At 38.1% G+C, this 22,316-nt stretch overlaps 1 protein-coding gene across 13 annotated transcripts in view; it reads left to right on the forward strand.

The window, feature by feature from the left end:
- grin1a (glutamate receptor, ionotropic, N-methyl D-aspartate 1a) overlaps positions 1 to 22,316 on the forward strand; it is a 43,904-nt gene that overhangs the window by 7,026 nt on the left and 14,562 nt on the right. For 6 of the 13 annotated variants that reach the window (XM_055019401.1, XM_055019402.1, XM_055019404.1 and 3 more), the window contains exons 3-12: positions 1,805 to 1,981; positions 8,150 to 8,212; positions 9,055 to 9,152; positions 13,292 to 13,413; positions 14,389 to 14,563; positions 15,015 to 15,159; positions 17,904 to 17,990; positions 18,318 to 18,462; positions 18,763 to 18,893; positions 21,805 to 21,969. In XM_055019401.1, the coding sequence (XP_054875376.1) occupies positions 1,805 to 1,981; positions 8,150 to 8,212; positions 9,055 to 9,152; positions 13,292 to 13,413; positions 14,389 to 14,563; positions 15,015 to 15,159; positions 17,904 to 17,990; positions 18,318 to 18,462; positions 18,763 to 18,893; positions 21,805 to 21,969 (1,308 nt within the window). The remainder of the gene's footprint in view (positions 1 to 1,804; positions 1,982 to 8,149; positions 8,213 to 9,054; positions 9,153 to 13,291; positions 13,414 to 14,388; positions 14,564 to 15,014; positions 15,160 to 17,903; positions 17,991 to 18,317; positions 18,463 to 18,762; positions 18,894 to 21,804; positions 21,970 to 22,316) is intronic. The other 7 variants (XM_035950272.2, XM_055019405.1, XM_023274777.2 and 4 more) reach the window with 3 other exon arrangements.

Below are 22,316 nucleotides of genomic sequence, written 5' to 3' on the forward strand. Positions count from 1 at the left end.
CAGTTACGTTTTTATGAAGCACATGCCGCCAAAATGAAACTTTAAAGCAATCACATAAATAAAATGCAAAGGACTTAAATAGACCTTAAATCGAGTTATCAAAGTGACACAGCCCATAATCTTGCAAATTAAAGGAAATCAGAAGCATTAAGTTCCAGAGATTTAAGGAAGCCTGAGGGCGTCTGTGCGTAGATCAAGAGATAATGAAGGCGTTTTGATGCTTTTTCACATGACGTTCATCCACTGGATTTGACATTTGTTTACCAGCACAAGAAGGTTTTTCATCTTTAATGTGTGGTGTCACTTTTTCTAAAGTTGCAAGCGTGAATGCAGCTATACAAGAACATTATGTGAATATGCAGATGCCCAAATGTTCTACTCATTTATCTCCAAAACTGAGCACTAATCTGATGTAAGACTCAAACAGCCTGAAGCCCAGTTATTCAGAAGTCATTTGATGGGATTTTGGATATCAGATCGGATCAGATCTTGAAAATAGGTTGTTCTAAAGAAAAAGGGTTTTGAAATTAGATTAGATCACTTAATCCAGCTGTAGTTTTGATTTGAATCAAATCTTTAACATGTGTGGTTCAAAACATTTTGGGATTGGGATATATGAGATTATGGTTCCAACAAAAGAGTCTGTTCAGGGTGGATTTCAGGACCAAAATGAAACAAACAAAAAAAATGAGTCTAATACTACTTATCATGTTGTATATGTACATTTATTTATATTTTGCACTTCATTTGTTTATCAGTCAAGTGGATAGAGTAGAGTTTCAATTTCCTATTAAGCCTTTCAGTAAAGTGTACAAAAAAGGGTTTTCTCTACGTGAATTAATCCCCCACTCCTCCAACCACTATTTCACAATTTAGCATTTTTGTCATTGTTTGTTTAAAAGGACATAAATTTGTCAATAATGCAAACTCTGACTGTTAAAAAGTAATTTGAAAATGGAATTTTGTTGGGATTGTATTGTTTTATTTCAGATAAAACCCTTAAACTGACCTCCATACTGGCTCTTCTAATGCAGAGAGTTGCAATATGTCATCCTATTTAGAACAATGGGCATCATTAAAAGGCTGAGCAAAATCTGGATCAGGCCAGATCCTGACTTGATCCTGGACACCAAAACATTGCATCATTGTCCTCTAGGTTCAACTTTTTGACCAACTATGTCCCCAAGAAAAGGGTGTCCACATATATTTTGTATATGCTTTAAAAGGCCAAAATCTTCGTTTGTGACAAGTTTTCTTCTCATTGGGTTTCTTTTATGACAAATGTAGTTGTTTTGGCGTCAGTTGATTTTGAGGCTCTGGGTCACTGAATAGATGTCCACATACTTTTGGCCATATTGTACGTATTTTACCCATTTAAAAAGGCCAGAAAACTCTGCTTGTGGCAGGTTTTGTCTTTTTAATGTGTCTCTTTGATTTAAAATGGAGTTGTTAAGGCATCCTGAGAGTGGCCCAGAGCCATGGTGGCCAGTTGATCCTTTGGGTCACTGATCAAAACGTTTTCGATTCAATGCCCAGTGCTGCCACTTCTAAACTGATTGAACTTGCTATGATTTACAGTGTAAATAAGTAGTAGCCTACATTGTGATATGTAGTCCTATTTCGAGAAATGGTCATTCAGATTTGGAAATCTTGGAAAATTTGAAACAAATCTGGACTACCTTAAGGTCATTGTCCTCCAGGTCCAAACTTTTTGACCAACTGTGCCCCAAGGAAACGATGTCTACCCACTTTTGGCAACATTTGACGTTTGTGGTAAATAAACTCTTCTTCTTCTGCCCCTCAGAGTATCCACCTGTCCTTTCTGCGGACAGTCCCTCCATACTCCCACCAGGCTCACGTCTGGTTCGACCTGATGCGCGAGTTCAACTGGAATCACATCATCCTGATCGTGAGCGACGACCACGAGGGCCGGGCTGCTCAAAAGAGGCTCGAGACCCTCCTGGAGGAGCGAGAAACAAAGGTGAGACGCTCCACCCTCCCAATCGCATGAACGACGTGCGAGTGCGTAAACCAAAAAAAAAAACAAACAAAAAAACAACAACGACAGCCAAAAAAGGCTCTTTAAAGCTCAAAGGTCTTCTATGTATGTAACTGTTTTCCTTTCTGTTGTGTGGACACATCTCTTTCTCACCATTGTGTAAACATTGGCTAACATTCCTAGAGGCATCAACAGCGTCTAATGTGGTCTAATCTGACAAAAGTTTGTATGTTTATTTGCTCATCTTCACGTTGCTTTTCGCCATAGTCCAAATTATCCTGTGTCTATCCACATTGGGAGCCAAATAGTGGACTTTAACATGGGGCTTTGCAAACCATCACAGACTGGAGGTTGTTAGCTGAGCCTTCATTATTGTGCTTGTTTTCATTGCTACGTCAAGATACTGGATGCTTTTTTTTTTTTTTTTTTTTTTTGCTTTTCCAGATACTGCTGATGCATCCATTTTAAGTATAGCTCTGAGCAGTGTATGTGGGTCAGTGAAATGCTGATCTTTGAGCCAAAACAGACTTGAGTCTGAGAGGATGTTTGCCCTTTAGGAAAAGAGAGAGAGAGAGTTAGAAAGGAAGAAAGAAAAAAACAACTGCTGTCTGTTTGAGCCATTTAATCAGATGATATCACCCTGGGATATGTTATTTTCTTTATACTCCGATGCTCGTCCCTCTCTGGGACTCTGTGCTGTAATTGTGTGGCAGGGTGAAATGAGTCCTGATTCAGAGGTTTTAATTAAATCAGGAGCTGAAGAGACACTAAGTATGACACACACCCGAGGTAGTTTGCAGACGGAAGCTGCAGTTAAAGCAAAAGCTGCTTAAATTGAAGAGGCTGGGATCAGCACCAGTGAGCTTCCACTTCCAGCGTTTTCAACCATCGCACTGCGTCTATTCGGTCTGAACAGTGACGGTCCAATCATACACCCACATCCTGCACTTCACGTATAAATTAGTGCATTAAAAGCCTTTGATGAGAGTCCATGAAGTTCCTTTTTATGAGTAATCTGAATTTGGATCTGAAAATGGACCCATCTGTGCACCGAGAGAAGTTGCTGCAACTCGCTGTGCTCTAATTATGAATATATTTAGTGATGACTGCAGAGCCAGTTTGAGCAGTTTCACTGGAGAGTCTTTCCAAAAAAAATTTTAAAATGCACGCTCTGATAATTAATCTAAAAAGCCGGGAGATAAGGCTGCTGAATCAGTATCTTCTTTTAAATCACTTCTTTAAACCCATTTTTAGAGGCTTACATTTATGTGATGCCATCTATTATTATTATTATTATTATTATTATTATTATTATTATTATTATTATTATTATTATTATTATTATTATTATTATTATTATTATTATTATTATTATTTCATTGATTTTAAAATCTTTTCTATTCATTTTATTCTCAATTACCTTTAATTTGCATTTAGTTGATGTCATCTATTTCTATTATTATTATTATTATTATTATTATTGTAATGTCTAAATCTTTATTTTATCTTTATTTTTTGCATCTAAGTAATATCACTTTTTCTATTTTTATTATTGTTATTTTTATTATGTAATTGATATTTACATTTTCTATATTCATATTATTCTCAATTACCCATTATTTATGTACATTTATATGATGTCATCAATTTCTTTACTTTATTATTGCTTATTTTTTATCATCTAATAGATTTTTTAAAAAAAATTATATTCATTTTATTCTCTTTTATCTTTTATTAGTTTTTACTTTTTTTTTACTTTATTTATTTTACTTATTTACCATTACTATTATTATTATTATTATTATTATTATTATTATTATTATTATTATTATTATTATTATTATTATTATTATTATTATTATTATTATCATCATTTTTAGCTTTGTATTTATGGTTTTACCCTGTATATTTTCTTTTGTTCCACTTGTTCTTTTCCTTACCTGGATATGGCATTTTATTATTTTATCTTGTGTTGTTCTACTTTATTATCTTTATTTATTTTATACTTTATTTCCTGAGTATCCTTTTTTTTATTTACTTTTATGCCACTTTGTGAAGTCTGTTTTTAAAAGGTGCTATATTAAACATAAAGTTATTATTGTTATTATTATTATTATTATTATTATTATTATTATTATTATTATTATTATTATTGTTGTTGTTATTATTAAGTCAAAATACAGTCCTGACAGTCTGTATCTGTATACAATCTGTATTTTCCAACAAAATCCCACAAAAAGCTAATTTATTCAACTAATAAGTGTTGTCTGTGCAGCCAAATAAATCCTACACTGCTGCCTATTAGCAACAAATGAGCCACATTGCTAAATTTTGTCTTGCTTACACCAAAAAAATCCCTCCACTAAGTTCATTTAGAGTTAATCCTGCAGTAAATACCACCCACTAGTGCACATATTCATCCGTAGCTGAAAATAGTCTCCAACAACTGCACGAGCTTGACATTTCCTCAACACTCCCAGCTGAGCCCTTTCTTTTTTCTTTTTTCTTTTTAAATGAAGCACGATATAGAGAGAAATGAGCCTCAGGGTGAGAGCCACAAACATGGTGGAGTCATAAAGTATTGACAGACGGACTAACATATTCCTGGGTTTGGCCTTTGTGTGGGATTCGCACATGAGAATGAGAGAATGTAGAAAAGCGTATTCTTGTAGTACTATAAGATGCACTGAAAACGTAGAATTTGGTCAAATATCCCTGATGTTTCTGTCTGAGATGACACCTGGGGATTAGTTTAGTTGACGCGACAAACAAAAACAGAGGAAACCGTCCCCTAGAAAATAATGAAAACTGCTCTTAATCATCAAAACGAGCTGTTTTATTGTAGATTTCTTTGGATGATGGATGGAAACCATGCATCCAGCAGCAGCTCTAACAGTTTTAGGTGATATTAAAGGACGTTAGGCTCAAAAACAGAGATTTGGGTGTTGGTGCCGCATAAACTCTAACTAAATGTACATGTTATTTTTAGCTTCAGAGTCTTTAGGGAGGCCACAGAGCCGCTGGGGGATCACTGTCACCAGCACAGAAGCTCCGGACACAGTGGACTTAGAGAGCAAACGTGACCAACACAATGTGAAATATTAATGTCGGGCTGCGGATACAAAAATAGTGCGCTCAAAAAAACTCTTGGGTGGGGAAAAAGACAAAGGCATGTCTCCTAGTCTGCAGTGACTCCAGAATATTAGGATTTCTAGTTGGTATAGATGCAAGAAAATCTAAATTTAGGCTAAAAATATGATAAAATGTTAATAACTTATCTTAATGTTTGAGTTTTCCTGCAAAAAAAGGTGAGAAATAACCTAAGAAGGGTCATATTTTATAGATGATTTGGTGTTTACCGAGGTCTTTCATCATTTTTGCCTTTATTTGACGGGACAAGGACAGAGATGGAGGACAGAGAGGGAGGTGACGGGAGTTGAACTTAACTATTCTGCCTCTGGGACGTTGGAGTGACGTCAAGCTCAAAACACATTCAGCGATCTTTCATCTTTGGAAATATCACAGAATCTGTCATGTAATAACCTTCAATTTGGTATTTCAGTTCTAAAATTAGAACTTATTAGCTTTCTGCTGCTATTCCTAATTGTAGATGCAAGAAAATGTAGAATTAGTCAGATTATCACACCAGGATCTATGTTTCTAACAGAACTGTCTGTTAAATGGGACAGTTGTTGGACAGTCTTGTGGAAATTCTGGATGAGCAGTAAAAGTGCAACAGTATGAGGCTCATTCCAGAATTGGAGGCCATTTGGGCTTCAAATGTTTTGAAAAATAAACCTTCTCTTTTACAATGTTCTGCTCCATATTCATCAATAATAGGCAACAAACTATGAAAGGCTTGATTGGCTCAGTTTCCACATCAATGGTAGCATTTTTATTCCATGTTTTCTGTGTTGTTTGCTAACCCTACTCTAATCACAGTAACAGGGTTGCTAATCCATGCTAATATGATCTTTTTCTCAGCAGTAGAAGCTAGATATTTAGCTGCTGTTACTGCTGACCAAGAGGACAAACTGACTGATGGAAAACAGTCAAAATAATTAGTCTGATCCTGATAATATGAGGTAGAGTGAGACATTTAATCAAGGCTGACAATGTTATGAAAATGTGACAAATATAAGAGAGGACACAGGTTTGCTCTACTCAAGAGCAAGGTTATGTTATAATGATGTTATTTCCAATGTTTCATGTGATTCACTGGTTTCTTCTTCTTGTACCAGATAAAAAGGTTACGCTAACAGGGTTGTTGAGGGACACATGTTCTATGAATAATAAGTATTATTTAAAATATTGTGTTAATTTTTTCCCACAATTACAAGAGACGTCAATGGAAAAAAATAATACTTAAAAAAGGAGATTTAAATTTCATTGTAACTGTGTTTTCTTTTTTAGATTCAGTTGGTCATCAGGGGGGTGGGACAAGAGAAAAATGGCATTTTAAGGGGAACTCCAGACTTATTTGGTATTCTTGAAAATATTTTCAAACACTCTTTTCTCCTAATTTTTTCAGATTTGGTCTCAGGACATGTAAATTTACACAGCATCTGCATGTTTTAGTATTTTGTACATTATTTGAAATTTGATGGGTGGGACGTAAAATGTCTTCCAACTCTGGAATGATCCATTAGTCTTTGTAATTTATTAAAAAAATAGAAGGAGTAACAGTGAACAATAAAGAAGAGAAATGCAGAGTGAATATTTCAGCTAAGGGCAGAGCTCATGTTCAGAGGTCCGACCAAGATTCAAACAACAAATTCAAACTTATAAAAGCATCTGTTCTTCACACAGAGGCTCCTAAACCATAGCGTCTCACAGTCTCGATGTTATTAGACCTCGCTGGTCACAGCATAATCATAATACAAAATAATAGAAAACATATTCATAGTCAGGTCTAATTAGGTTAATCAGGTGCTCTGATTAACAGTCATGCCCAGACTTGTTTGTGATCGTCACATTACAAATACAATTCATCCAAGTACTGATGAAATGTAACTGCAGCAGACAGCATTTCTTGAGTGGATTTTGTGCTGCTGTGCGGTCAGTTTCTGTGCAGGGAGACTCGGAGTCAGAGTGCACTGAGGTGTGCAGATGTGAATCCAGGCAGCTGTGCAAGAAGAAGCCTGTGAGGCAGAAACATACTGTATTTATTCTCCTGCAACATGGCTCCCGGTCTCAGATGGGACTCCCAAGTGGCTTCTTCTCTCACCGAACACGAAACAGGAGTCCGAAATGGTGACACCTGATAGTCTGACTGCAGTTTAACCTGCTTGTGCTGCATCCCATTTTCATATTAATGCATACAGTATGCAATATAGTCTTTACATTGCTTTAAATCCTAATCAAACTGGAGCTCCGGAGTGCCGCAACTAATGAAATGCTGCAGATAAGAAGAAGCAAAAATGTTCTTGCTGCTTAATTTTTGGCGCAGGGTCTTTCTGACGACGCCTCGCTACCAGTCACAATTTATTAAGTCCAATTTAAATATTTAAATCTCGCAGCTGTGTGCGGAGGCTTTTCTTTCTGTTATGCATAAACTGTACAAACAATAGCAGAAGTTTTATCCGGTCTCGACGTCGATTCTGCAGATTTATGTAACATGGAAGTGGGGCACGGTGTTTGGTAGATTTTTTCTTTTTGGAATATCTCGCAGCATGTTTAGGTTGAAGTACCAGGCAAATCACAGTAATTAACCGAGCTTTAGACGATTGTGTTTGGTCAGACGAAGCTAAGTATAGAAGTAACTTGGTCCTCTGTTTGCTGGAACTTGTGAAAAACGCTGAACAGATGGTTGTAGACATTAGCAGCTTCTTTTGTAAGCGTGCCATTCTGCAAAACATCTAATGAGGCTCTTCGTGGGGGTTTTTGGAAGCTGAAAATGTGATCTTGTTGGGCTTGTTTTGGCAACGTGGATAAATTATTCAATATAATCCAGTAGAATTTGAATTAAATGTGATTTCAGGTTGGGTCTTTTTTGTTATCGCTGATGTTTTTTGCAAGCCCCACTGTTAAAGATCCCAATTTGAAGCAGAAAAGTGGAGATTTGTTGGAATGCTTTACTGCCCTCCATTTTCAACTGTTTATAATATTTTTCTGTGTCTGCATATTTTCTCTGTGCACATTACTCATCAGAATAAAAAAAGGAACTATGAAAACCTCGACCAACTGTCCTATGACAACAAGCGAGGACCTAAGGTATATTTGCATGGTCAATGCACGCCGCCCACCAACTTTCCAAATGTAGCAACTAGAAACCAGCCCAAACCAGTCACCAGCCGACCCAGAAATGTCCCCCTTCTCTTGGTAGCACGTGTTTTCTTTAATTTTTTACTTTGAGACATTTCCCTATGATTTAAATGACGAATGGTTTTGTTATGAAAAATCTATAATTTCTCGGTCATTACAGTTAAAAAAAAAAAAAAAAAAGTCAGTGAGCAGCGCCCCGCTTTTATCATTTTCATTTTCTCCTTCAATAAAGGAATGCATGTACTCAGAACACACACTCTCTCTTTCACACACACACACACACACACAAACACCAAAAAAAAAAAAAAAAAAAGAGTTTGCAAGTCCATTCCTTTGTGGAGAACCGGTAGTGTGGGACAAAACCGTTTCCCAGATGCTACTTCCTCCTGTTCTGTAGCACTTTCCTAGTTTTCAGCAGTTTTTTGTTGGGGGAAAACGTCCCCCTCACCCCCTCTCACCCGTTTTTAGTTACTGGTTGCATTGACCTTCTTCTTTCCCCCTTACCTAACACATGCACGTCCTTCTTTGGAGCCTTGATAACCCTCAGTTTGCATGCGAAACAAATGCAAAAGTTTTTTTTCCCTTCAAGCTTTTTCTTTTTTCGTTTTTTTTTTTCCGTTTTTTTAGTTCAGCCGGTTCCCCTCCTGGATCGCTTTTCCTTTTTAATCTTCTGTCTCTCGTTTTCAAACAAAATCGACCAAGCTCGAACCAAAGCAGGTAAAGAGGCAGCATGGTGTCTGAGGTAGAGGGGAAAGGTAGCTGGCTTGACCTTTCTTATGCCCCAATCACAGGCAGAGAAAGTCCTCCAGTTCAGCCAGGAGACTAACTTAACTGCCCTGCTGCTGGAGGCGAAAGAGCTGGAGGCCAGAGTCATCATTCTGTCAGCCAGGTGAGAATTGTAAAACCAGCATTTCATCCAGATTGTTCATATTTACCAGACACATGCTGAAAAAGCTCCCTACAGGTTCCAAATGGATGCACTGAGACATGTAGACGAGATAAAAGTGAGTGTAAAAAATGCAAACAGGATCATTTTTAACCTTCACTGGAGCATCTGTGGGTGTTTATATTCAGCTGTGGACGTTTCAGGCTGAATTTGAAGCCAATTTTTCAAATATTTGCGCATGACGTGTCTAAAATGCTACAGAGGACACATCTAAATTCCCTCTGGATGTAATGGAGCAGCCATGCAAAAAAAGGTCAACACAAAACAAGCTAAAGGTCTCTGGTTGTCTGCTGCTATTAATTGTCGCTCACTTTTGCTCCTGATGCCGAACATCCACCGTCTCCTGCTGCTGTCTGTCAGATGTAGTTTCATCTGGGTTTTAATATTTCAATATTTAAAAGCATCATAAAGCTTTAATTAAACGTTAGGGAAGTGAATGCAAAATATACATGTGATACAGCTAAAGCGGACTTTTCTATAAATCGCAATTTGGTGCAAAAGAAAGACTTTTTAGAAACACAAGACTTTAATCGATACCTGCAGATGTGACATTTTATGCGACTGATGCAAGTACACGGATGATAGAAGGGTTCTGAAAAGTATACAGCTCAGATACCGACAGTAGAGTAATTTCATTTCATATTTAGAGGTCTGTCAAACCTTAAAACACAATCGTCTTCTTTCATTAAAACTAAATGAGAAAAGGAAGGAGGGATACTTAGGGAGGCATCAATGGAAGTTCAATAGTTCACCGAAAATGGATGTAGTTTCGTTGGAAAAACTAAAAGCTGCTACCCACAATCTTATCATCTTTAAAATGATTGGTCCACTGATGTAGGTTTTTCAGGGCCAATCTGATTATTAATAGTAATCAAGGAGACTGATTATGGATCATTGTAGTAAAAAGTAAAATGTTGCGATCAAAACATAGAAAATTCCAACACAAATCCTCACTGAAATGCCTTCATTTTTAAGTAAAACTATACAACATTTATCCTTTATCCTTAGTAAATTCTAACATGTATCAAGTTAAACCCCAAACAGAGAGCTGCAGGGACTTTCATTATCATCGTTTTACTGGATCAGTTGGTTCACATATGAACCTCTTGCTGGGGAAACTGTGGAAACTTAAATAAACAACATTACTATAGTTTATAGAAGTGGAATAATGTGGAAAGTAATACACGTTACCCTACAGATACCAACCCGGCAAACCAAAACCATATGGACTACCTTTCAAATGTTTGGGCTCACTTAGAAATGTCCTTCTTTTTGAAAGAAAATGAGTTTTTTTTCAATGAAGATAACATTAAATAAATCAGAAATCCAGTGTAGACATTGTTAATGTGGTAAATGACTTAATTCTAGCTGGAAACAGCTGATTTTTAATGGAATATCTCCATAGAAGTACAGAGGAACATTTCCAGCAACATCACTCCTGTGTTCTAATGCTACATTGTGTTAGCTAATGGTGTTGAAAGGCTAATTGATGATTAGAAAACCTTTGTGCAGTTATGTTAGCACATGGATAAAAGTGGGAGTTTTCATGGAAATTGTTTGGGTCACCCCAAACTTTTCAATGGTAGTGTATGTTGGAGTCTTCGACCCCAAAAATGGTCGAAGACAGATAAATATTTAACGAAAAACTGCTTGTGGTTGATTGAAAAGCCCAACTTTGGTCCATGTAAAGGCTTGCAGTTCTCAGTTTGCATAAAAGATGAGTTTGAAACTTATTCAACTCAGTTATTCATTTTTTATTACTTCACAAATCTATGTTAGTCTCTCAGCTTAATTTTTTATCGTTTTTGTTTCACAGTTAAGATTTTTTTGGGGAAAAAAGACTCAAACTTTCCATTTCTGCGCTTGTGTTTGGACCGTACCATTAAATCCCAGGGGGGAGTCCACAACCGCGGACCCAGGAGCACAGTTGCATTATGCATGTAGCACATCTGACCATGCAATAATTCATGGGGCTCCACTATTTTTGGAGGGTTTGGACACACATGTAAGCATTTTTCAGACTGAAGTTGCAGCCCAGTTTATTGTTATTGTTGTTCAGATTAAAAGTAGAGAAGTGGCCATTAAAACACTCCTCTGAATGCCTCAGCTGCCCCAGAGTGTGTTTGTGTGAGTGATGATACAAATCCTCAAGCTCTGCCGACTTGCTGGTAAACAAATTAAAGAGAGTTTTATGTATATACTTTATTGATCCTGCGAGGGGAAATTCTCTGTTTGCACTTTCCAGCCTGTTGGGAAGCTGCAATCAGAGTTCAGAGTTAAAGGCTTTGCTCAAGGGCTCAACAGCAGCAGCTTAAAGATGCGCTTGAACTTCTGACCTTCTGTTTATTCGCCCAAAGCCTCAACCACTGAGCCTCCACTACATATACACCACAACATAAAGCGTAGCAGATAAATGGTTGCATGTTTATGTGCTATATGATACGCTAAATGCATAATGTGGTTGCATGACTGGGACCATGGCTGGATTTAGATTCCCCCCCAGGCAGGAATGGTACAGTCCAACTAAAAGCCAAAACACAGAAATAGAAATTAGAACAATTAGTCATTAGAACATTTTGGATTTCTGGAGTAACAATGTAAGCGTGAACAATTAAATGTCAAACTAAAAGACAGTTATTGTGTGAATTTTAAAAAAGTGGATTATGAAAGTTTGATTTAATGATGTGACTGAACAAAGAACTGCAAGAACGGTACATACACCAAATTTTAAATGCATGAATGGAAATTATAATAGACATTTGTGAAATGTAGATAATAATGGCATTTATCAGTAATGAGCTGGAATGATTTGCGTGACAGCAATAAGAATGGGTCAACTACTGTATATATCATTATAGAATAGAAATAGAATAGAAAGACTTTTCTGTCATTATACAAATGTACAATATAATTGGAACTTCTTCTCTTTAGGTGCAAGACATCCATAAAAACATCTTTTTAGTATAGTTCTTATTTATTATTTACAGTGAGCATGCACTGGGATAATACACACTGTCACAACACTCCAAAGGGCCAGTTTAATGCTCACAAGAATTATGTTGTAAAAAGAAAACATTCTTTTCAACTTGTACATAGTTTACTCCCCTTTATTTATCTTTGTCATGTACTGTTTTGACTTTCATGGCAAACTTGAATATGATAAGATATGATATGTGCATATTTTTGTTTCTTACTGAATAGCAGCTAAAAAAAATAATGAATGGTTAAAGAAAATTTGCCCAGATTTGTGAGACAAAGGTATTTTCTTTAACTCATCACTGACATAATGAGGAGGTTAGAAGCAGAGTGGTCTAACCCACAACTGAGTTTTATATCATTTCTGTAATATTTTATGGTCTGAATTTTAGTGGCTAAGTGGTTGAACCGACAACCCAAATATAGCATTCCAGTGGTGCTTCGAATGTTAGACCATTCTTGAAAACACTAAACTCTGAGCCCATTTTTCTCAAAAACTACAGAAAGTGAGTTAGAAAACTCTGCTTCCAAACCCTTCTAATGTAAAGTAGCGGTGCAACATTGAACTGCAATGATATTGTAAATGTACAATGCCATTCAAATGTCATATTTTCCATGAAAACTCACACTTTTATTCATGTGCTAACATAACTGCACAAGGGTTTTCTAATCATCAATTAGCCTTTCAACACCATTAGCTAACACAATGTAGCATTAGAACACAGGAGTGATGGTTGCTGGAAATGTTCCTCTGTACCCCTATGGAGATATTCCATTAAAAATCAGCTGTTTCCAGCTAGAATAGTCATTTACCACATTAACAATGTCTACACTGTATTTCTGATTAATGTTATTTTCACTGAAAAAATGCTTCTCTTTCAAAAATAAGGATAATAATAATAATAAGAAGAAGTGACTCCAAACTTTTGAGTGTGCATCTTGTACATGTATAAGGGTATAACTGCATTTCAGTTTTCAATCCTACAAAAAGACCAAGTATTAAACCTAGATTCACCCAAAAACAATCACTATATTTCCTTATACATTCTGTCCAGTCTGGTGTGAAAAAACCAACCTTTTTAACCGTTTTTCCAACCTCCTTCCAGTGAGGAAGACGCTGCTGCAGTGTACAAGGCTGCCCGCTTCCTCAACATGACTGGCTCGGGCTACGTGTGGCTGGTGGGCGAACGCGAGATGTCGGGTAAAGCCCTGAGTGAGGCGCCAGACGGTACGTTCATCCAGCGGAGATCAGTGGGAATACAATAGTTAGCCTCGGCTTTGCTGCGAGGCCGGGCGCAACACATGCAGGATTAGAGAGATTAACCGTTTACCGGTGGATGCATTATATGATTTAACTGCTTGTTGAGCGTTTAAACGTTTAAGCATCCAGTGTTTAAAGGTTTACACAGGGTATGTGTGTGTGTGTGTGTGTGTGTGTGTGTGCCAGCACTCAGTTTTTATTTTGATCCAAAGCTAAAAGTGCTATTCTGCCGTATTAATACCCTGGTTTCTAATGAAGGGAGAGTTTTGCGTCAGGTAGAATGGTAAGCTACAACAGCCTTTCTTGTCTCTCTTTGTGGATTTTCTGGCACTTTCACAAGATTTTTTATCACTTTGTGGTCACAAGTGTCAACCGTCTCTCCCCCAGGCACTCTAACACAAGCAAACCCCCGCAGAGCGTTTGTTGTCCATGTCTTCTATCTTTCACCCTTCACTGCAGCTTCTCACGGACCTGGTTGCAATCAGAAAACTTAGCTGAAGTTGGATTGTTGCTTGGTTTAAATTTAAACCTGACGGTATTTTTGTTTAGTAGAGACACTTTGCCTGTGTTGATTCCTCAAACCTTTTTGCTGTTAGGGCTGAAAAAGAAAACAAAAACGTACAAATCCAACTTCAAGGGACTCTTTACACATGCTGTGAAAAGGTCTTCAGTGGCGACATCAGAAAAAAACGATCCATTTATTTTCTGCTGCCTCGTCTCATAAATGACAAGTTATGAGACGGTTTTATTGAAGTTATCCTCGCAGAGATTAACGGGCAACAAAGATGGATCAAGCAACTGATGTCTGACCTTTTATTCGGGATGTCTAAACTGGAGGCCCTATAAGTTTTTTCTCCACTGTGCGCATTGCAAAAGGATCCTGAAGGCCTGTAGTCGGCTCTGGTCGGTGATTTTTTTTCTCTGTTGTCGGCCTGGTCTCAGGTCTGATCGGCCTCCAGCTCATCAACGGGAAGAATGAGTCGGCACATATCAATGATGCAGTGGCTGTGGTGGCTCAGTCCATTCAGGAGCTCTTTGAGAAGGAGAATATCACGGAACCCCCGAGAGGATGCGTGGGCAACACCAACATCTGGAAAACAGGCCCGCTGTTTAAACGGTGAGAAACAGCTTGTCTCCTTTTTCTGAGAAAGATTCAGGATCCGCAGTTTCAACATCAAAGCGATAAAAAACGTACATAACCTAACCTGTGTGCTGCAGTTTTCCTCACTTCTGACTAGAAATCTGCCTTTTGGATTTGCAGGTTTATCAGGTTTTCCCAGAATAAACCCTCTCCTTGCGACTTCCAAAATGCAGCATCTGAGTTTCGGCTGACCCACTTACTGTGGCCTCTCAGTAGAAGCAGAGCAGCAGCAGAACAAAAAATAAAAGCACTGTTTCCAAACAGATGCGACAAGAAATATCTCGGCTCAGCAGCTACTGCAGCTCTGCCTCGCTGATAAAGTTTTTAACACCAAAAAAGCCTTGAATCAACCGTGCATTGATATTGAGAGTCAACACAACGCTCCTGGTGTCAGTGCATGAACACGTGTCTTATTTGTTGGCTGCAGGGTGCTGATGTCGTCTAAATACCCAGAAGGCCTCACGGGACGAGTGGAGTTCAATGACGATGGAGACAGAAAATACGCCCACTACAGTATCCTCAACTACCAGAAGACTCGGCTCATTCAAGTTGGCATTTACAACGGAACACAGGTAAACTCAGACTCACTGCCCAAGTAGGTTCCATCTGTACAAAGTCCTCACAGGAGCTTCAGTAGAAATCAACTAGACTTCTCTTGCAGGTTCTTGAAGACGTTTCACCTTCACCCAAGAGGGTTCTTCGGTTCTAGCTGACTAATGGGGAGTTACAGAATTTATAGTCACTCCAGCTCACATGACTAATGGCCCATTAACAACCAGGACTCACAGCCTCAAGGTGGGAATTGTTGTGAAACCAGGTGGTCCCCCAACAACGTCGTTAATGGGTCATTAGTCATGTGAGCTGGAGTGACTATAAATTCTGTAACTCCCCATTAGTCAGGTAGACCCGAACAAGCCTCTTGGATGAAGGTGAAACGTCTTCAAGAAACTACAAGAGAAGTAGATCTGATTTCTACTGAAGCTCCTACAATCACCATGACCTGGATGAGTGACAATCTACACAGGCATATTCCAAGTCATCTATATTGTTTTTTTGTAGTAGACATGAAGTTTTCTATCTATAGTACAATGTAGTCAATGTAGGGCAACTCCACATTCCAGGGTTTATGTAAAAAACACAGCTCAGTCAAAGCTAACTCAATGCTAAAGCAGCTGCCACAGCCAATTAATGCTGCTTTTGATGATGATATTATAATGAAATGTAACAAATGGCACATACGTAACACCTTCTTGCTGAGAGAACTTAACATGAGAGTGAAAAGCATTTGTTTTTAACAATAGTCTAATGAGAATTGAGGTTTTCAGGTGATCTTATTTTACTCTTTAAGCCTTAAAAATACTCTAAAGTTTAGAAATTTTCAGCTAAGTTTTTGCTGAGGTAGTATGCTGTATAGAATCATATAATCTTTGGAGGAGGATGACAGATTTGCACTGTTAATTGTGTTCAGCTCTAGATGGCAAAATAGAGCTGCATGTACAGATGTGAGCGAAAGTTTACATACTTGTAAAGACCATATATATCATGGCAGTCTAGCGTTTCCAATGACTCGTATAGCTCTAAATTTTCTTTGATGGAATTACTGTAACAAGTGTCTTTGTTACAAAAAAACATGTATTTTGGTTCTTTCATTGATTTATTATAGGTCTTCTGGGTCAAAAATATACATACAGCAACTTGAACTGTCAGTTTTGGTGATTTAGAAAGTTGTGCTGACAAAAGTTCCTTGGTGACATGGCCTCTCAAGTTATTGTGAGTTAACTTCTATGAATTTACAAGCTGCCTGAGCACAGCTGTCAGTGTCCACAGTGTTTTACATCAACATGAGCTGAGAGACTATGAAGGGGAAGCTCTTCCTCTAAGAGCGGCACCTCAAAGCTCTACTAAAGTGTTGATCACATGGACAAAGAAAAGACCTCTTGGAGGAAAGTTTGACGTCAGATGAAAAAAAAATTTAACGATTTGGCCACAATGAGCAAATACATGTTTGGAGGAGGGAAGTTGAGGCCCAAGAACACCAAACCTACTGTCAAGCATAGTGGTGGCAGTATCATGCCCTGGTCATGTTTTGCTGCCAGTGGAACTGGTGATTTACACAAAGTAAATGTAATAATCAAGAAGGAGGATTACCTCCACATTCTTCAGGAAAACCTAAAGTTATTAGCCTGAAGATTGGATCCAGGACACAAATCAAAGTGGTCAAAAACAATGACTAAGTCAGACTAGAATTAAGGTTTTAGACGGGTCTCACTCTAGGTTCTGACTTATACCCATTCAAGAACCCGTAGACTGTGATGAAGAAACAACCTCTGTGTCAAAAAACAAATTTAGTTGAATTGCACCAATTCTGTCAGGATGAGTGGCCAAACATACAACCAGAAGCTTGTGGACCGCTACTAAAAGCGCCTAATTGAAGTGAAAATGGCCAAAGGAACCTTTTGACCCAGTAGATTTTGGCATGTTTCCATATGACCAAAGAACCAAAATGCATGATTGTTTTTTTATGACAAAGATGTATGGGTTCCAGTGATTCCATCACAGGTAATTCAGTTCTGGGAGTCACTGGAAATTCAAGACTGCCACGATAGTCATAGTGTTCTCAAGTGTATGTAGATATTGTTCAGGGCTGTATGTAACAATCAAACTGACTCAAGTTCTTCATAAGCCAGTGGCATAAAATATTCAACCACTTTATAAAGCATAAAAATAAGCTTTCAGGTAGATATTCTAGCTCTGACTGCCAATTATTCCACTACGTGATGCTGATAGCACCTTTTGTGAAACAGCAATTACTGACTGCAAGAAACAACCACAGTTAAGGATAGTTGTGGTTGTGACGTAAATGTATGAATATTCTATAATGAATTTGATTTCAGTAAGTAAATTCACAATTCTTCAGCAAGTGTCTGCTGAGGTGTAACTACCTATTTGCAGATAAAGACTCCAAGATGCAGCTGCCAGCTTTATAAGGTATTTGCTGTTGTGCTCCAGTCATTTTGTAGACCTCTATCCCATCCCAGTCCTTTATAGGTTATTTAAATGGGGCAGGCAGAGAATGAGGACTGTGAGGATCAGCATTTTGCCTCCCCGGTGATAGGTGTAATAATAAGTTCCTGAAGCCCTCAGGTACGATGAACAAGTCAGAGGTGAAGACAATAAATAAAGGAAGCGCTGAGCTGTGGTTATATAAAGCTGACTCATTAGTGATGCTCACCCACAGCGTCAGAGCCTCATCAGCAGCATGCCTTCTGTCAGCACTCACCTATAATACCGTATACGTGTGTGGCATCCCCTGCAGGTGGTAATGAACAATCAGCGGAAGATCATCTGGCCCGGAGGCGAGACCGAGAAACCACAGGGCTTCCAGATGTCTACTCGATTAAAGGTGGGGCTTTCACTTTGCTGCTGCGATGTGACATTCGTGTCCACACGGATCGAGCACATCCCTGAGCTGATCTGCTCTGGACAGACACTGCACTAACATCTCTTTCTCAAAGGGAGTGAAGTTGATCCATGTTCATAAAAGCAGCACTGATATATCTCCCATGACTTTTATCTCCTCTCATCTGCAACCTTGTCAGTGTTTTTACGTCCACCTGTCTGTCTCTGTGTGTCCATGTGTCTGTTCTTGGGTATTTCCTTGCACTCAAGGGCTGGAACAGATTCAGCTCCGATCATGTGATAAACAGCCCTCTGTCCTATGTTTTTGTAGATAGTGACGATACACCAGGAGCCATTTGTGTATGTGAAGCCCACTATGCCGGACGGAACGTGCAAGGAGGAAATGACATTAAATGGAGTCTTAATTAAAAAGGTTATCTGCACTGGGCCCAATGAGACCATCCCAGGTAACCTATCAGGGACGTTTCTATTGTCACTGTGCTTCTAGTGCACCCGCCAACCACCCACTGGAGATGCATACATATATATGCAGTAGGTATCTATATATGTATGCATGTAGCCATTCAGAATGAGTGAAGTGAGCGTGTGCGGTGAGGCTGAGTGTGCTCGTCTGCAGTGGACCACTGTGTCACGCATTTCGTTCAGTCTACGTGCGCCGCCTTTGGATTAAAAAGAAAAAAACAACAACAAAAAAACAACACATTTCCTATTTTCTCTGGAGTGTTAGTAACTTGCAAACTTTGCTGGTTTTGTTACAGGACGCCCAATTGTGCCCCAATGTTGTTATGGATTCTGTATTGATCTGCTGATCAAGCTGGCTATGACCATGAACTTTACCTATGAGGTGCACCTGGTGGCTGATGGAAAGTTTGGGACTCAGGAGCGGGTTAGTTTTACGTTAGAGCCGTGTTTTTGCATGACGCAGTAGATGCATGAGCAATCAATGCAATGCATAACTGTAATGTTTTTAATAGTTTTCTCTTATCTCACTGACAGCACTGATCGCACTAACTGTTCAGAAATGAAGAGATAAACAGTCAAACCCACAGATATGAAATGCACAGTGGGAGGAATTTGCTAATCGTGACTGATCTAGTGCCAGTTTTTGAATGTCTGCACAAGGCGATCAGCAATCACCATGACGTATTATAGTCAATATGAAAGTGCCACCTAGTTGTGATACGAAAGAAATATAATATCACATAAAACTCACTTGAAAATCAACCAGAGAAGAAAATGAGATTATCTCCTCAAGGCAGTGAAAGTAAAGTATTGTCAAACTAAATTAACACAATAACTCAAAAGTTTTCGCTAAGATTTTCTTCATTCAGGAGCTTTTGTCTTCGTCTCTGCAAGTTTCTGGTTGTGCAGCCTGAAGGGAACTTTATTACTCGATTGCCAAAAGAAAACTGAAAGCACAATTACTTAAAAAGAAATGGAAAATGTATATGGTGACAATCAACAACAATGGATAACTGGTCAGATTTTGATTTATTTGCAAATTCTAGTTCTCTTTCCTGCTGTTGCTAAGAGCTTGTCTTATAATTAGCAATTCACTCACAGTCTCAGAGAATTAGACTCATTTCGTCCGGCCTGTGTTCAGAATAATTAAGATAAAGGCCAAGAGTTCCAGTGAGATTCCATCATGTTTATTTCTGACTTTGCTGGAGCTGTTTCTGTGCAGCACAGTGTTCTGCTGCACACTGCTTCCCCTGGTATTTCGTTTTTTAGATGCTTGTTACTTCGTGATTATGATCTGGCATTAGATCTTACTGGTTAAACTTTTGCAGAACCCTTTCGTTTTATAAAATAATAAACTAGCCATCCTGGTCCTAGAATATATTTTTACTGCATCGCTGCCTTACCTGCTCTGTGATGCTTGAAAATGGGAAAAGACATACACTCACATTTAAGATTTCTTGTTTTGGCAGAGTTCATTCATTTTCATTAACCCCCCTGGGAAAAGGTTTGCCTTTGTGCTTATAAAATAGGACACATGCCCCATTAGAGTGAGCTATATATAACCTAACCTTGCATTGCTCAACTGGGACACCTTTGTGAATCTGCAGAACCCAGAATGTCCTTTTATGCACCTTTACCTAATATCTTTGCTTCAAATTCAGGTTGTACTTGCAGAAAAGGCCCCATATACTCAGCATCCTCGTAATAGTTTGCTAATTTACGTATATGCTTATAACAAATTGACCTCTACTGAACAGTTGGCTCGCAGCAAATATCAGTTTGCGTAGCTAATATTTTAAACTAACCTTGGTTTAGCTAACAATAGTGCTTATGGTGTTTTCTTCACAAAAATTGCATATTTACTGTGTAAATTGTTAGTTTTTAAACTAAGAGTTGTGGCCAGCACCAAACATTAGGTCAAATGTAATGTTTTAATGTTTTTAAACTAATGCTACTTTGGCAAAAGTTGCATATTATCTGTGTAAAATGTTAGAATTTAAGCTAACAGTTGGCCAGCACTGAATATCAATTCATATCTAACATTTTTAAGCCAACACTAGTTTAGCTAGCAATAATCTTATTGTATTTCTTGGCAAAAGGTATATGTTTTTTGTGTTACTATCATTTTGAAGCAAACAGTTCACCAAGTATTAGCTCATGTCTAATGTTTTTACACGAACAGAAGTTTAGCTAACAATAATCTTTATGATATTTCTTGGCAAACATAGTGTATTTTTGATCTAATTTGTTAGTTTTTAAGCTAATAGTTGACCAGTACCAAATATTAGCTTATAGCTAACATTATAAAGCTAACACTAGCTTAGCTAACAGTAATGCTTCAGGAATTTTTTGGCAAAAGTTATATATTTTCTGTGAAAACTGTTCATTTTTGACAATTGGCCGGCACCAAATATTAGTTCATATCTGACGTTTTACGCTAACACTAGTTTAGCTAAAAATAATGATTATTGTACTCCCTACCAGTATATTAAATACAGTATAATATACTGCATATAGTGTATTTTCTGTGTAAATTGTTTGCTTTTAAGCAAACAGTGGGCCAACGCCAGATATCGGCAACTATATGTTTTTAAGTTAAGCTAATAATAATGTTATGGTATTATTTGACAAAGGTTGTAGGTTTTCTGTAAAATAGCCAGCACTATTTTTGAATAAAATGCTGAGTGCATATCAAGAGATTTACAATAATGTTCAATGCTTATCCCAATCCAGTTAGTGCAAGAGCTTAAAATGTAGTTCAACAGTGTAGACAGAATTAGAAAATGATGACCCTAGCTGACTGTTTTTGGACAGAATTCACATGCGTACACATAGCAATTGATATACCAGTATTTCTAAACCTTCCTTTGACGCTGTATGTAACATTAGTTGCAACATTCCTTTTTTTCCCCAAGTATTTTTTATTATTTGATGTATATTATAGCAGGGGAATCTCTTGAGATTAGTACAAAACTACGGTTATCACAAGTAAGGCAAGGCGGCAAGGGAGGAAAAATAGTACACAATATACTGAAAAATTGCTTGGATGCAGTAGAACAGTTGTCTCTAAACCCCAAACCCTGTTCTGCAGGCACAGCATGAACACACTCCTCTCCACTTCTGGTGTTCTACAGTGCATGGTATTATAAATTACAGAGAACAGCAAGCTGTCTTTTGATAAGACAGATACAATTTCAGAGATATGAAGCATGCTGAGCACTTGTATCCCTACTTGGCTTAACTCAAATCCTCAAAGCCTGGAAACGTTCTGTGGTCTAGACAACAGCAGGGTGATACCTGATTCTGATGTTAACACCTTCCTTTTGGGACTCCAGGTGAACAACAGCAACAAGAAAGAGTGGAATGGCATGATGGGAGAGCTCCTGGGAGGCCTGGCTGACATGATCGTAGCCCCGCTGACTATAAACAATGAACGAGCCCAGTACATCGAGTTCTCCAAACCGTTTAAATATCAAGGCCTCACTATCTTAGTTAAAAAGGTAAGTAGAATTTTCCGTTTGTTTGTCAAACAACCCCTTAGGGAGTTTCATGTATTGCTCCCTTGTGGTATCCTCGAACCTTTAAAGCAATTTTTATCACTTGTGCATGTAATAGTTGCAGAAATCACAAAGGTGATTATGACAAGTCTGAATTGTTGTGCTTGATGCTGCTCATGTGAGGTCCTGTGAAGCATTTAACACTGTTAGCAGAAGTAATGGTAGTTGTTGTAGTGCATAAGATTGTTAGAAGATGCGTTGAAACAGAAAGAGCTCATCAGCAAAGAGAATGTGAAGAGTGAGAGCAACAGTTTTTACCTGAAGCACCTCTGGCAGCTGTTACGACTGAA

This window comes from Amphiprion ocellaris, chromosome 17, assembly GCF_022539595.1.
Source record: "Amphiprion ocellaris isolate individual 3 ecotype Okinawa chromosome 17, ASM2253959v1, whole genome shotgun sequence".
Lineage (NCBI taxonomy): Eukaryota > Metazoa > Chordata > Actinopteri > Pomacentridae > Amphiprion > Amphiprion ocellaris.